Source organism: Equus przewalskii, chromosome 12 (genome assembly GCF_037783145.1).
Source record: "Equus przewalskii isolate Varuska chromosome 12, EquPr2, whole genome shotgun sequence".
NCBI lineage: Eukaryota > Metazoa > Chordata > Mammalia > Perissodactyla > Equidae > Equus > Equus przewalskii.
The window spans coordinates 11,198,273-11,214,092 of NC_091842.1; the positions used below are offsets into that span (position 1 = coordinate 11,198,273).

The 15,820-nt window shown below is 40.6% G+C and overlaps 1 protein-coding gene across 1 annotated transcript in view; it reads right to left on the bottom strand.

Annotated features, from left to right (window-relative positions):
• BAZ1B (bromodomain adjacent to zinc finger domain 1B) overlaps positions 1 to 15,820 on the bottom strand; it is a 73,717-nt gene that overhangs the window by 5,567 nt on the left and 52,330 nt on the right. Inside the window, exons 14-16 of the mRNA XM_070567738.1 lie at positions 4,372 to 4,519; positions 3,149 to 3,296; positions 1,194 to 1,309 (exon numbers count right to left, since the gene is read on the bottom strand). Of these exons, the coding sequence (XP_070423839.1) occupies positions 1,194 to 1,309; positions 3,149 to 3,296; positions 4,372 to 4,519 (412 nt within the window). The remainder of the gene's footprint in view (positions 1 to 1,193; positions 1,310 to 3,148; positions 3,297 to 4,371; positions 4,520 to 15,820) is intronic.

Consider the following 15,820-nt stretch of genomic DNA (forward strand, 5'->3'; position numbering starts at 1 on the left):
GGGGCCGCCCTGGTGGCGCAGCAGTTAAGTGCGCATCTTCTACTTTCGTGGCCCAGGGTTCACCGGTTCAGATCCCCGGGTGCGGACAAGGCATCACTTGGCACGCCATGCTGTGGTAGGCGTCCCACTTTAGTAGAGGAAGATGGGCATGGATGTTAGCTCAGGGCCAGTCTTCCTCAGCAAAAAGAGGAGGATTGGCAGCAGATGTTAGCTCAGGGCTAATCTTCCTCAAAAAGAAAAAAAAGAGGCTAGACTGCAGGACTTCAGGTTTAACCATCAAAATTTGAGAAGACTCAGGGCCAGCCCTGTGGCCAAGCAGTTAAGTTCGCGCACTCTGCTTCAGTGGCCCAGGGTTTGCCAGCTTGGATCTTGGGTGCAGATCTACACACCGCTCATCAGGCCATGCTGTGGCGGCATCCCACACAGAAGAACTACAAGGACTTACAACTAGGATATACAACTACATACCAGGGCTTTGGGGGAAAAAAGAAAGAGAAAGACTGGCAACAGATGTTGGTGCAGGGCCAAATTTCTTCACCAAAAAACAAAAAAAAATTTGATAAGACTCTCAGACTCATGAAAAATGAACATGAGAGTAAGAATCAACGAGGTGAGTGTAAATGATGAGGCTCTTTTTTCCCTACTGGCATCTAGTGAGAAACAGATCTGTACCTTCCTAACAACTATGCCTAAGCCATGGAAAAACCAATCTTCTCTTTTCAAACTAGCAAATCAATAGCCCTGCACACTACAGGGAAGAGAAAATCACTGTAACCAGAGGAAAACTCATTGCTGTGAAAGGAGCACTGCACCAGAGGCCAAGAGAACTGCTGGAGACGGTAATGGGCCTAGCCCTTCCTTACCCATTGTCCCAATACACCAAGGGGTTCAGAACCAGCAGACGTGTCATAAACATACTTGGGGCCTTGAATGCCACTAAATCTTGGACTAAGTGGATCTGCTATAGGTTAATGTTCTTGACACCAGGCCACCTGGCCTCCTACTAGGAAGGTGGTTAAATGGCACCTTGAAAACCCATTTAAAACCAGGGCAGTGGAGTCACCCCCCCAGCCACAACACGTGTGAAAAGGAAGATGGCATGATTGCAATGCTGGGTATCTACTGCCAACCCAGTCTTCCCAGTCATCTTGGAAGGTGGTGAGGTTAACTATGAAGACAAACTGAATACTTACATCGCAAACCAGCCACCTCGTAATCTTCTTCTTCCTCCTCCTCTTCTTCCTCTTCTTCCTCTTCATTGCTCTCATCATCTTCACTATCCTCAGAGGCAGACTCTTCAGTATAATTCCTGTGGGGAGGAAAGAGCATAGGAAACAGGGTTCTAGGCCCAAGTGGTCCTAGAAAGGATGAAGTCCCACAGGGGTCCCAGCAACTTCTTCCTCTTCACGGATTAGAAAGATCTGATGACGAGGAGAGGGAACCTGAATCTTGGCCAAGACACAGGAAACAGAATAAAAAATTAAGCTTCGACAGCATGCCTCCTCCACCAGGCCCCAAATGGTTTGGGTAAGACACCAACAGCAACAGAAATCAAGGCCAAAATGCAACCCCACTCATCCTCACACAAAACAAGACAAAATTCTATTCCTTTTCATCTCACAAAAATAGCCAGATAATGTAACATTTCAGGTATTAAAAGCTGTCCCCAACTCTGGGGTGGACTGAAAGGATAAACAGCCCAGACAGGTGTTACTCCACCTTGATGGCCCCCTTCCAGGAGCTGAAACAGCTTGCAGATGACCATAACATCAAAGCAATGGTAATCCCAGCTCAGAACAGGTGGTCCAAAGCCCCACCATTTCAGAGCAGCATGCCTCATCTCTCTAAGTGTAGCTGGAATGGAGTGAGAAATAACCGAGTAATACTGTTAGGTGGGGTCAGGATCAAACAGCTCTGCCCTTTCAAAGAGAGAACAAGCCAGAGTGCCTATAAGCTGCCCTTTTACAACCTCAAACTTCATCGTGGAAAACACCGGTATTCCCTTGGCAAATACAAAGAGTCTCCTCTTTAAAAGGCCCTGTGATTGGCTTTATTGGGATTGGAGTGAAGAACAAAGCACCAACTCCACTCTCAGAGCACTAACAATCTCATGGGAAGACAGTCATGTAAAAATCTAACCATAAAGGCAAAATGCAACAAATACTGTTTTAGAGATTGAAAGCTCAGTTGGAACACAGAGGAGGAACAAGTAATCCTAAGGATGTACAGAAATTTCAAGAAAGCAGTGCAATTTTAGGTAGGCCGTGGGCAATTTACCCATGTGGGAGTGCCGAGGAAAGGAAATATTCCCAGCTGGGAGGAAAGCATAACAGGCAAGGATGCACAGTGAACAGCCTGTAATAAGCACATAAACACAGGAATGAAGGCTCATCAAAACACAAGCTAGTAACGTATACTAAGAGCCTCAAGAGTTACATAAGGAGTCGGATGCTATTCTAGAGGCAACAAGAAGATTCAAGTCTTTGAAGAGGATGGTGACATAAGCAGATCTTTGATTTACGTAAACCATTCTGGTATCACCACAAAAGCTGGATGGATAAGAGGGGGAAAGATATGAGGTAAGAAGTTGAGGAGACACTGAAGGAGCCCAGGTGAGAGACGTAGGAGGGCCAAATGACAGCAGGGAGCATGGAGAATGGACAGTAGGAGACTGATTCATAAGACTTCTGGACATTAAAATGAAAACATCTGGCAAACGAATGAATATGGAAGATGAGGGAGAGGAAGATGTCCAAGGTGACACCACAGTCCTAATCACGATAAGGGAAGAAAACAATAGCTATGGGTAATGAAGGTAACGAGTTTCGGATTTCTAACCAGTGAGTGGTTGCAGAAGTAATCACGAATTAAGAAGTGGGCAAAATGGAAGCAAGAGGCAGAGGGAGATATATTATTATTTGAGAAGAAGGTATGATCAAGAAAATATAGAATATGGCTGGTGGTGAAAACTAAAAATGTCAATATTAAGCTAAAATTAAATCAGAGTCCTTTGAGCTACTATAATGCTTTAAATGATAAGACTCTGTATCCAAAGATGAACTTAAAACTCCTTAGAGTCATTCAGTTTGAACAAGCAAAGCTTAATTATAACATATATTCATTTGTTTTTAAAAGAAGAAATTCTCACCTGCCACGGGAATTGCGCCTGGCAGTAGCAGGCTGGCAAGCTGGGCACTGCCACTCACCATCTGGTACTTCATAGAGGGCCGGCCTCAGACAAAACAGGTGGAAGGCTTTATTACACTCATCACACAAGATCAGTTTGTCATCCTCACCTGCAAGGAGATAACTTGTATAGCACTGTTGGGAGCATGGCAACAGTCAATGAGTTGTAAGAAAAAGCAGCTCACCCTCAATTAAAGCCATGGAAGAACAAACATTCTAGCATACCCACCTTTTTTTAAATGTAGTCATTTTCTGAAAAGAAATGTAGCATAAACTAGACGATAACTAATTTAGGGTTCAGGTCTTCTGACTCACATCCCCAAACCTACCTAAGGCTATAAGAGGACAGTTAACATTTACTACTAAGAAGTAGCCAAGACCAAGTGAAAGCAGGAAATTTTGCTGCTCCTCTCCCACTAAGAAATGAATCCCCATGATGTATTACAGTTTCGGCTCGTCTGCCTCCCTCACTCCCCAAACTATTCACAACTCATACCTGATACAGTTCTCTTAAACCATTTCGTTTCCCTACATTTGGTGGACTAACCAACTTAACATGGTCATATTTCTCCTCTCCAACTTTCATTCTAAATCAGTTTTTAGAGCAATCAAATGATTTTACACAGGTCTTTTCATCCTTGGGAATTAAATCCTAACCTAACTCACAAGATAACTTGAGCCACTGAAAAGTCAGTCACCGGGAGGCTTTCAGCCATGAAATTCCTGTTACACGTATGGGCCCTGAAAGCTCTCAGCATTAAACAGTCCCAAATGCCTTGTTTTGTAGACTCAGTGCTGGAAGGCCCAACCCAAGTATTCTTCACAATGTATAAATACTGCCCTCTGCTGGTAGCACCCGTCTTAACTTCACGGATGACTAAAATTGAGAGATGGTAAGAGAGATTCAAAATTTTAGGTTAACTAATTTTGTTCCCGATGGGAAATTTAAAGATTAGAGAGTTCAACTGCTCTTACTTTATACTCAAAATAGAGAAACAAAGGGTCTGCTTTGATTTGCTGGCATGTGATTCAAAGACTAGCATTCTACAGACTTCTAGGAAAAGGTAAAATTTGTCCCACCACATTTAAAAACTGTACACAGAATACTTTAGGGGAGAAAAGATCTTGGGAATGGAAGTCCTAGTCCCTAATAGACTCAGATAAGCAACTTTGATCTAAATATACCTTTCTTTCGACAAACTTTGCATCTAGCATTTTCTGCTGACATATCCCACTTGATACAGGCATCAAGCATCCCAAGTAGAACATGCATTCTGGAAAAGGTCTGAGCTTCACGGATTGCTGTCTTCCATTTTTCCAGAGCAGATGCAACCTAAACAGGGACCAAACCAGGACAGCATTACTACAATGACCCCAAAGAACATGAAATGTGAATTTTTCATGCAATACTAACAGTATACACTGAGAGAGGACTAGGAATAGGTAAAGACAAGAGAATTCTGAGTACATTCACCTCCTAGAGCTCCTACAGTCTAATCCATTTATCTTACAGAAGAAATCAAGGCTCTAAAGGGTTAAAAAAAAAAAAAAAAAAAAACTTGCCAGAGATCACACAAAGAATTAAGGGCAGGGGCTGGCCCCGTGGCCGAGTGGTTAAGTTCGCGCGCTCCGCTGCAGGCGGCCCAGTGTTTCGTTGGTTCGAATCCTGGGCGCGGACATGGCACTGCTCATCAGACCACGCTGAGGCAGCGTCCCACATGCCACAACTAGAAGAACCCACAACGAAGAATACACAACTATGTACTGGGGGGCTTTGGGGAGAAAAAGGAAAAAATAAAATCTTTAAAAGAAAAAAAAAAAGAATTAAGGGCAGAGGGGTGGGGGGTGGGGGAGGGTGGCCCCATGGCCGAGTGGTTAGGTTTGAGTGCTCTGCTTCGGTGGCCTAGGGTTTTGCCAGTTTGGATCCTGGGCGCAGACAAGGCATCGTTCATCAGGCCATGCTGAGGCGGCGTCCCACACAGCACAACCAGAAGGACCTACAACTAGGATATACAACTATGGACTGGGGGGCTTTGGGGAGAAGAAGAAGGAAAAAAAAGAATTAAAGTGGGGAAATGACTAGAGACAGGTCTCTTCTAGTGAAATCCACTTAAAGATTCCATATCATTTAAATGCAGAAACACTTGTATTGTGTAAGTGCTAAGATGCAACAATGTCATGCAGCTAATAAAAATTCAGTTAACAAGATTATCAGTTTCTGCACTAATAGGTGCCACAATCCCAGACTACAGGGCCTGGAAATAGTAAATAAAATCTATACAGCATTCTACAACCCTTAAAAGTATTAAGTACTGATAGGAAATATTCCTCATGACTCTATCACCACCTTCTAACTTAAGTGAAAATGTTCGAATCCCAAGAGTTAGCCTGACTTCATTCTGAGCAGTTACTCTCCGCACAGCCTGCGCTGCCGCCTCACACCATCAGAAAATGCAAATTAATTCTGAATTAGCCAAGCAAAACACGGTTAGGATGGAGCAAGATATAATCAGACATTTCAATGATAAACCCTCTCCTATAAAATATACATTCTAAGGAAGAACAGAAATGCCATTTTAGGATAATTCACTTATTTGTTTTACTGTTTTATTAGTCAAAAGGTGATTTGGGGGATGTTTTCAGAGCACTTCTTGCCTAAATGATTAGGTGAGCATCCATGTAAACAAATGCCAATACAGGCTATCATTCTCAGACAGTTAGAAAATACATCAGACAGTCAGAAAATACAACAGAGATGGATAAGGTAAAGCTTAGGCAACACAGTAGAAGCTGAGAGACTGGGTTGGCTTATTATCATCTACCTTGTGGAGGTCATATTGCTTAACTCAGTCACGACGGAACTAACGTTAAGTCAGCAATGCCTACCACTTTTACAACCATTACAACCTGGCTTGCTCTAGCTAAATGATAACACCACTGAGGGATGCCCTGACCTGGGCCGAGAGGTCTATTTTAAGTAATATAGTCTTCCTCCTATAGGAAAGGGCAGTTAGCCTGGAAGGCCACAGGCTTTAAAACAGCTGCCAAGGGACAGAGACAGCTGAGCTACTTCTGAAGCTGCAGTGTGAGAGTTGAGGGAGGGAAACAAAGGCTGTCTTTTCTTTTTCCTACAGAAATAGAGGACCACAGAGAGCTCTGTGTCTATAAATTTTTGAATAACAAGACTAAGTAATATAAACACATAAAAAATCTATTTAAAAGACTGCTAAAGTTCTCGTGGAAACACTCATTCCTTACTCCAACCTCCAGTGCATATATTTCAACATCTGCTTTCAAAATACAGCACAATTTCCTTCCTTCCCTCTTCAGAGCTCCTCAGTAAAAAGTGAGGTCCACAATCACAGCTACCTTGCTGGTCTTCTCCCCTGATGTAACGGAGAGCTGACATATGACTACCACACATTCACTTACTGCCATAACAACTCGAATCTCTTCATAAATTTTAAAATTTTAGGTTCCGTTCTTAAAAAGAGTGCTATTGAGAACAGGCAGGGAATGGCCAAAATAGGCTTTGCTGTCCTCTAGTGGATAGTCAGATGCACACAAGTATTCAAGAAAAAGTAGTATCAGCATATACTAGTACTGCTTTTTACTTTATTTCCCATAAATTACAAAACTCAACATTCAACAGCTTATCTGGCCTCATTAAAATTAAAAAAAAAAAGAAAGATATCTTGGAAATAAGCTTAACCTCATTTTTAAAACAGATTTATTGAGATATAATTTATATATTAACAAGTTCACCTTGTAAAGTGTACACTCAATGATTTTTATATATTTGTAGAGTTGTGCAACTATCAACACAATCTTAATTACAGAACATTTTCATCACCCCAAAAGAAATCCTGTACCCATTAGCAGTCATTCCCCATTCCCTACCCCAACCCACCAACTTCCCTGCCCTAGGCAACGACTAAGCTACCTTTGGTCTATAGATTCACCTATTCCAGACATTTCATATAACATGTGGCCTTTTGTGACCAGCTTCTATTACAAGCATAATATTTTCTAGGTTCATCCACATGGTAGCATGTAATAGTACTTCACCATATTTTAATTGCTGAATAATATCCATTGTATGGATAATTATGAACATTTTGTTTATCCATCAGTTAAGGGACATATGGGAAGGAGGCGGAGCAAAACGGCAGGGTGAGCTGACCTGGGACACTCTCCCCTTCAAAGTACAACAAAGGACTGAAAAAAAACTCTGAATTTCAGCTAATGAACCTAATGCCCGGACTCAGAGACCTACAGTATCAAAAGACAGAGGACACCTCGGAGGAGCCGGAACGCGGTAGGAGAGAACATCGCTCCATCCCCTAGAAACCGGGATCGCCACACGGGTCCGGGAAGGAGCAGGGGAGGGGCCGCACGACCAGGGTATTGTCTAGGACTCCCGCTGCCGGTACAGTGGAAACCCGCTGAGGGGGGAAAGCTTCAGGGCGTGGGGACCCCATAAACGCAGGGCCCCGGGAGACCAGAGAACAGAACTGATCGAATCCAGATCGGTCTGCAAGAGAAACCGCCCCTGCCCCCGCCCCAGCAAAGCGCACTGGGCACCGCCATCTTGCCCGAAGTCGGAGAGCTCAGAATGACGGCACTCGACCCCATCTAGTGGCGACAGGCTGTAACTGCAACCGAATTCTACCACCATACAAAAAACCGCTCCTCTACCATCCAGCAACTTATAAAAGCCCCAGACCAGAAGGAAAACAATAAAAACATAGAATTAAGTCCTGAGGACTTGGAATTAGGTAAACTAAATGAAAATGAGTTCAGAGCAGCTATAATCAAAAAACTCAATGAGGTAGAAAGAAAGAGAAACAAGCCAAGTTCTGGAGTTACTTCACAAAAGAGATTGAAATCATAGAGAAGAATCAAACAGAATTACTAGAGATGAAAAACACAATGGACCAGATAAAACAGAATACGGATTCCTTGAATGCCCGGGTAGACTCCATAGAAGAGCAAATTAGCATAACCGAAGATAGGCTGAATGGCTCCAGACAGACGAAGAAAGAGAACTAAGGATTAAAAGGAATGAGGAAAGTATTAGAGAGACAGCAGATTCAATGAGAAAGAATTTAAGGATCATGGGAATTCCCGAGAACATGGAAAAGGAAAATGGAGCAGAAAGTGTGCCTAATGAAATTATAGAAGAGAACTTCCCAAATATAGGGACTGAGGGAGTAATGTGTGTAGACGAAGCTTTCAGATCTCCTAGATTTGTCAGTGTAAAAAGACCTACTGCAAGGCATATAGTAGTACAAATGGCAAGAATGAACGACAAAGAAAGAATACTCAGGGCTGCAAAAGAGAATTACCTACAAAGGAGCTCCCATCAGACTTTCAGTGGATTTCTCTGCAGAAACCTTACAAGCTAGGAGAGAATGGAGTGACATGTTCAAAGCTTTAAAAGATAGAAATCTGCAGCCAAGAATACTCTATCCAGCAAGAATATCCTTCAGATAAGAGGGAGAAAGTAAATCTTTTCCAGACAAACAAGAGTTAAGGGAATTTGTAAGCAAAAGTCCTCCACTACAAGAAATCCTCAAGAAGGCTGTCATGCCTGAAAAAAGAAAAAAGGGAGAAAGGGGTCACAAACCACAGAGTAGGGAGACAGATAAACAGAACCAGAATAGGATAACAAATATTCAATTATAGCATTAGGATAAAGGTAAGGAAACTACCAAAGCAAAGATGATCTTATCACTCTAACTACAAACTCATAACACAAGTTGGAACAAGAAGTGAAAATAATAATTTAGGAGGGGAAGAGCAAAGGGACTAAATTAGTCTAGGCCAAGTAAGTAAGAGACCACCAGAGAATAGACTATATTATACATGAGATTCTAAATACAAACTTCAGGGTAGCCACTAAACTAAATAACAGAACAGAGACACAAATCATAAATAAGCAAAAATCTAAGAAACCCAGCATAAGAAATTGCAGTATCAAATGGGTAGGATAAAGCATACAGGAAGAGAAAAGCAGGAAAGCCAGATAATGAGCAACAGATTGACAGCTTTAAGTCCACATGCTTCAATAATCACTCTTAATGTAAACGGATTGAACTCTCCAATAAAAAGACACAGAGTGGCAAAATGGATTAAAGAACAAGATCCAACAATTTGTTGCCTCCAGGAAACACACCTCAGCCCCAAGGACAAACACAGGCTCAGAGTGAAGGGGTGGAGGACAATACTTCAAGCTAACAGCAAGGGAAAAAAAGCAGGTGTTGCAATTCTTATATCAAAGTGGATTTCAAAATAAGACAGGTAAAGAGAGACACACAGGGACATATTAATGATCAAAGGGACACTTCATCAAGAAGAAATAACGCTTATAAATATCTATGCACCCAACATAGGAGCACCAAGGTTCATAAAGCAACTATTAACAGACCTAAAGGAAGATGTTAAAAATAACACAATAATAGTAGGGGACCTCAACACCCCACTCACATCAATGGACAGATCATCCAGACAGAAAATCAACAAAGAAATAGTGGAGCTAAACGAAAAACTAAAACAATTGGACTTAATAGACATCTATAGGTCACTTCATCCTAAAAAAGCTGAATACACATTCTTCTCAAGTGCACATGGGACATTCTCAAGGATAGACCATATGTTGGGAAACAAGGCAAGCCTCTACAAATTTAAAAAAATTGAAATAATAACAAGCATCTTCTCTGATCATAATGCTATAAGGCTAGAAATTAATTACAAGAAAAAAGCTGAGAAACGCACAAGGATGTGGAGACTAAACAATACACTACTGAACAAGCAATAGATCATTGAAGAAATTAAAGAAGAAATAAAAAAATACCTGGAAACTAATGAAAATGATAACATGCCATACCAACTCATATGGGATACAGCAAAAGCTGTATTAAGAGGAAAATTCATCGCAATACAGGCACATCTTAACAAACAAGAAAAATCCCAAATAAGCAATCTTAAACTACACCTAACTGAACTAGAGAAAGAAGAACAAATAAAGCCCAAAGTCAGAAGGAGAGAAATAAAAATCAGAGCAGAAATAAATACTATTGAAACGAAAAAGGCGATAGAAAGGATCAATGCAACAAAGAGCTGGTTCTTTGAGAAGATAAATAAAATTGACAAACCCCTAGCCAGACTTACAAAGAAAAAAAGGGAGAAAGCTCAAATAAACAAACTCAGAAATGAAAGAGGAGAAATAACAACAGACTCCGCAGAAATACAATGGATTATAAGAGAATACAACGAAAAACTCTATGCTAACAGAATGGATAACCTAGAGGAAATGGATAAATTCTTGGATTCCTACAATCTCACAAAGCTCCGTCAAGAAGCAGCAGACCATTTGAACAGACCAATCACAAGGAAAGAGATTGAAACAGCAATCAAAAACACCCCAAAGAATAAAACCCCAGGACCAGATGGCTTCCCTGGGGAATTCTACCAAACTTTCAGAGAGGATTTAATACCTATCCTTTTCAAGCTATTCCAAAAAATTAGGGAGGATGGAACACTTCCTAACACATTCTATGAGGCCAACATCATGCTGATACCAAAACCTGACAAGGACACCACGAAAAAAGAGAACTACAGGCCAATATCACTGATGAACATAGATGCAAAAATTCTAAACAGAATTTTGGTCACCAGAATTCAGCAATTCATCAAAAGGATCATACATCATGATCAAGTGGGATTCATACCAGGGACACAGGGATGGTTCAACATCCGCAAATCAATCAACGTGATACACCACATGAGCAAACTGAGGAATAAAAACCACATGATCATCTCAATAGATGCAGAGAAAGCATTTGACAAGATTCAACAGCCATTTATGATAAAAACTCTGAACAAAATGGGCATAGAAGGGAACTACCTCAACATAATAAAGGCCATATATGACAAAACCCACAGCCAACATCATACTCAATGGGCAAAAACTGAGCACCATCCCCCTGAAAACAGGAACGAGACAAGGATGCCCTCTATCACCACTCTTATTTAACATAGTACTGGAGGTCCTGGCCAGAGCAATCAGGCAAGAAAAAGGAATAAAAGGAATCCAAATAGGGAGGGAAGAAGTGAAACTCTCGCTGTTTGCAGACGACATGATCTTATATATAGAAAACCCCAAAGAATCCATTGGTAAACTTTTAGAAGTAATCAACAACTACAACAAAGTTGCAGGGTATAAAATCAATTTGCATAAATCAGTGGGATTTCTACATTCTAATAAAGAACAAACAGAAAAAGAACTCAAGAACACAATACCATTCGCAATCGCAACAAAAAGAATAAAATACCTCAGGGTAAATTTAGCTAAGGAAGTGAAGACCTATATAATGAAAATTACAAGGCCTTTCTGAGAGAAGTGGATGACGACATAAGGAGATGGAAAGACATTCCATGTACATGGATTGGAAGAATAAACAAGGTTAAAATGTCCATTCTACCTAAAGCAATCTACAGATTCAATGCTATCCCAATCAGAATCCCAATGACATTCTTTACAGAATTAGAACAAAGAATCCAAAAACTTATATGGGGCAACAAAAGACCCCGAATTGCTAAAGCAATCCTGAGAAAAAAGAACAAAACGGGAGGCATCACAATCCCTGACTTCAAAACATCCTACAAAGCTACAGTAATCAAAACAGCATGGTACTGGTACAAAAACAGGTGCACAGATCAATGGAACAGAACTGAAAGCCCAGAAATAAAACCACACATCTATGGACAGCTTATCTTCGACAAAGGAGCTGAGTGCATACAATGGAGGAAAGAAAGTCTTTTCAACAAATGGTGCTGGGAAAACTGGAAAGGCACATGTAAAAGAATGAACATTGACCATTCTTTCTCACCATTCACCAAAATAAACTCAAAATGGATCAAAGACCTAAAGGTGAGACCTGAAACCATAAGGCTTCTGGAAGAAAACGTAGGCAGTACACTCTTTGACATCAGTATTAAAAGGATCTTTTCAGACACCATGCCTTCTCAGAGAAGGGAAACAATAGAAAGAATAAACAAATGGGACTTCATCAGACTAAAGAGCTTCTTCAGGGCAAATGAAAACAGGATTGAAACAAAAAAAAACCCACTAACTGGGAAAAAATATTTGCAAGTCACATATCTGACAAAGGCTTAATATCCATAATATATAAGGAACTCTCACAACTCAACAACAAAAAATCAAACAACCCGATGTAAAAATGGGCTGGAGACATGAACAGACATTTCTCCAAAGAAGATACACGGATGGCTAATAGGCACATGAAAAGATGCTCATCATCGCTGATCATCAGGGAAATGCAAATCAAAACTACACTGAGATATCACCTTACACCCGTTAGAATGACAAAAATATCTAAATCTAATAGTAACAAATGTTGGAGAGGTTGTGGAGAGAATGGAACCCTCATACACTGCTGGTGGGAATGCAAACTAGTGCAGCCACTATGGAAAACAGTATGGAGATTCCTCAAAAAATTAAAAATAGAACTACCATACGATCCAGCCATTCCACTACTGGGTATCTATCCAAAGAGCTTGAAGTCAGCAATTCCAAAAGTCCTATGCACCCCAATGTTCATTGCAGCATTATTTACAATAGCCAAGACGTGGAAGCAACCTAAGTGCCCATCAACAGATGAATGGATAAAGAAGTTGTGGTATATATATACAATGGAATACTACTCAGCTGCAAAACAGAACAAAATCATCACATTTGCAACAACATGGATGGACCTTGAGGGAATTACGTTAAGTGAAATAAGCCAGTTAGAGAAGGATAATCTCTGTATGTCTCCACTCATATGAGGAACTTAAAAATGTGGACAAAGAGAACAGATTAGTGGCTACCAGGGGAAAGGTTGGGTGGGGTGTGGGCACAAAGGGTGAAATGGTGCACCTACAACACAAATGACAAACATTAATGTACAACTGAAATCATACAAGACTGTAACCTATCATTAACTTAATAAAAAAAATCAAAAAAAAAAGGGACACATGGGTTGTTTCCATTTTGGGCTCTTTTGAATAATACTGCTATGAACATTTGTTTATTACTTTTCATGGAAAAAAAGTGTGCCCAAGCTCTCACAGTAATTTAGGGCCAGGTCTCCTTCAGTTCTCCAGATCCTCAATCCAATGCTCTTGGCATTATACATACTGGATAGTCATTAGCATCCTGTTACTATCCACTGAGTTATTCATCCAAACCAGCCTAGACTCTAACCAGCCTCTAATTTTCAGGGCAAAAACACTCAGCACACAAGATTTGAAAGAACATCCTGTTTCCTCCCATTGTACAAAATTCCAAACAGTCCAGCACATTGAAAAAACACACACACACACAAAACTCCTACCATATTCGAGACAGTGTTTTTAAAAACAGATAAATAGTGGCAAGATAAAGTTTTGATATTCAACACTGGTGGCATCCAGTAAAGGATCTCTGTCTAGACACACTACTCTGATGAAAAATTAAAATTCTCTAGCACGGTTAAATAAAGTTGGTTAGTTAGAAATGGATATAACAGAATCAAGGGGAAGCCAGCTTACATGCAAGTCACCATTAATCCCTTTACGTAACAGTATAAAGGTTAATATCATATCTCGGCAAGGATATAATGAGGCTTCAGATCACATTCTTCCACAAAAGAACATTTAAAATGCAAAAACAAATAATCAGGTTGTCAGGACAAACGCATCCAAAGTAAAGAGAGAACCTAACAGAAGCCAGAAATTTGCCAAATTATACATCTTTCTCATTTAATGCAAGAAAATCAAATAAGCATTAAGTATTTGAAATCATCGACTATTACAAAATGGGATTTGAGAGAGAATCTACTTTTATAAATAAGGAAACTGAAGCCCAGATTAAGAGACTGATATTAGCTCATGCAACAACCTAGCACCAGCTGAAAAAGCCCTGGCCTGTGCTAAGTGGAAATCTTCAAAGCAAAGGACAGTGGAAAATTTCAGAGCCATGGCAAAGTTGACCTTTGGTGGGGAACTGTGGGGCATAATGCCATTTTAATGGAGAACATTGTTGAACTACTTAGTAGGCAACCTAATTGATTTTCCAAGAAACTCTTCCATGCTTTCCATTTGTGTACATGTCTGGGCCCCAAGGTTAAACCTGCAAAGTGCTCACATTTTCCTCCCTAACTAAGCTAAGAATCAAGTCTCATATGACAAGCTAAAAAGAGGTTACTTCGCTATGAGGTTGAGTACTAAAAAAGAACTTAATGAGAATTCTACAGCTACTAGTTCCTCGTGAGAAGAAAATGTTACCAGTAAAGAAATGGCAAGGAAAGATCACATCAAGAGACTCTTCCATATAGAAGTGAACAAAAAACAAAACCCATGTAGTACTCAGTCAGGCTAAAAAGTGTGCCTAATGAAAAAAGATTTAGCAAAGGACACTATTAACTATCTCAGGCCTTCGACTTCATCTAGAAGACTACCTGGATGCCCTATGGCCATTTAAAAGGAACACAAAGGAAGGTGAGAACTAAATCCCAGAAAGACAACGACATAAGTGTGAAGTCTCTGAGTTTATATCATGAATTAATAGTTAAACCTTTATCTAACTGAATCTTCATTCTCTGATCTGCTTACCTCTTGCCCAAAATTATCTTTCTTCTATCACGTATCACCCTTGACCTCAGGAAGAAACTTAGGGGAAACATGACAACTGTGTACAAACATCTGAGGAACTTTAGAAAGTAAACTGGCTCTGTGTAAACTCGAAGACCAAAACAAGGACCAGCTGTCAATGATGAGAAGGCCAATTTCAGCTCAATCTAACAAAGCCTATGCCCCCTTTCCATGACCTGATTAATTCCTACTTACCCTACAAAACCCAGCTGATACATTCTCCCCTCTGGGAAGTCGTCTCTATTTGCGCTAGGTATGGCTCACACTGCTCTCTCCTCAGTACTTTCCACACTACTGTAGCCATCTCTCACCCTCAAACTGAGTTTCCTGAGGGCAAAGATTTCTGGCTTCTACTCCTCACTATAACCTCCAGACTAACCACATTGGCTGACAGGGGTAAGCTTTTACTAGATGCTTGTAAAAGGAAGCAAAGAGGAAGAGGAAGGGAGAGAGAGAAATAAAAAATATAGGAAAGTATTCCACTGGGTAATGGCTAGGACTTCTCCCTTAATGTACTGTTTTCAAATTCTTTTCTGCACAAGTTATCTTAAGCAGAAATCTAATATACAAAACAGAAAAACATGGAGCTGTTAATTATTCTAATAAAGAAGAACCGGAGACAACATAATGTTCATCAGTAAGGAATCAAGATGTTAAAAAAACAAGCATAGGGGCCAGCCCCATGGCTGAGTGGTTAAGTTCACATGCTCTGCTTTGGCGGCCCAGGGTTTCACTGGTTCGGATCCTGGGTGCGGACATGGCACCACTCATCAGGCCACGTTGAGGTGGAGTCCCACATGCCACAACTAGAAGGACCTGAAACTAAGATATACAACTATGTACCGCGGGGATTTGGGGAGATAAAACAGAAAAAAACAAAAAAAAAGATTGGCAACAGTTGTTAGCTCAGGTGCGGATTTTAAAAAAACAAACAAGC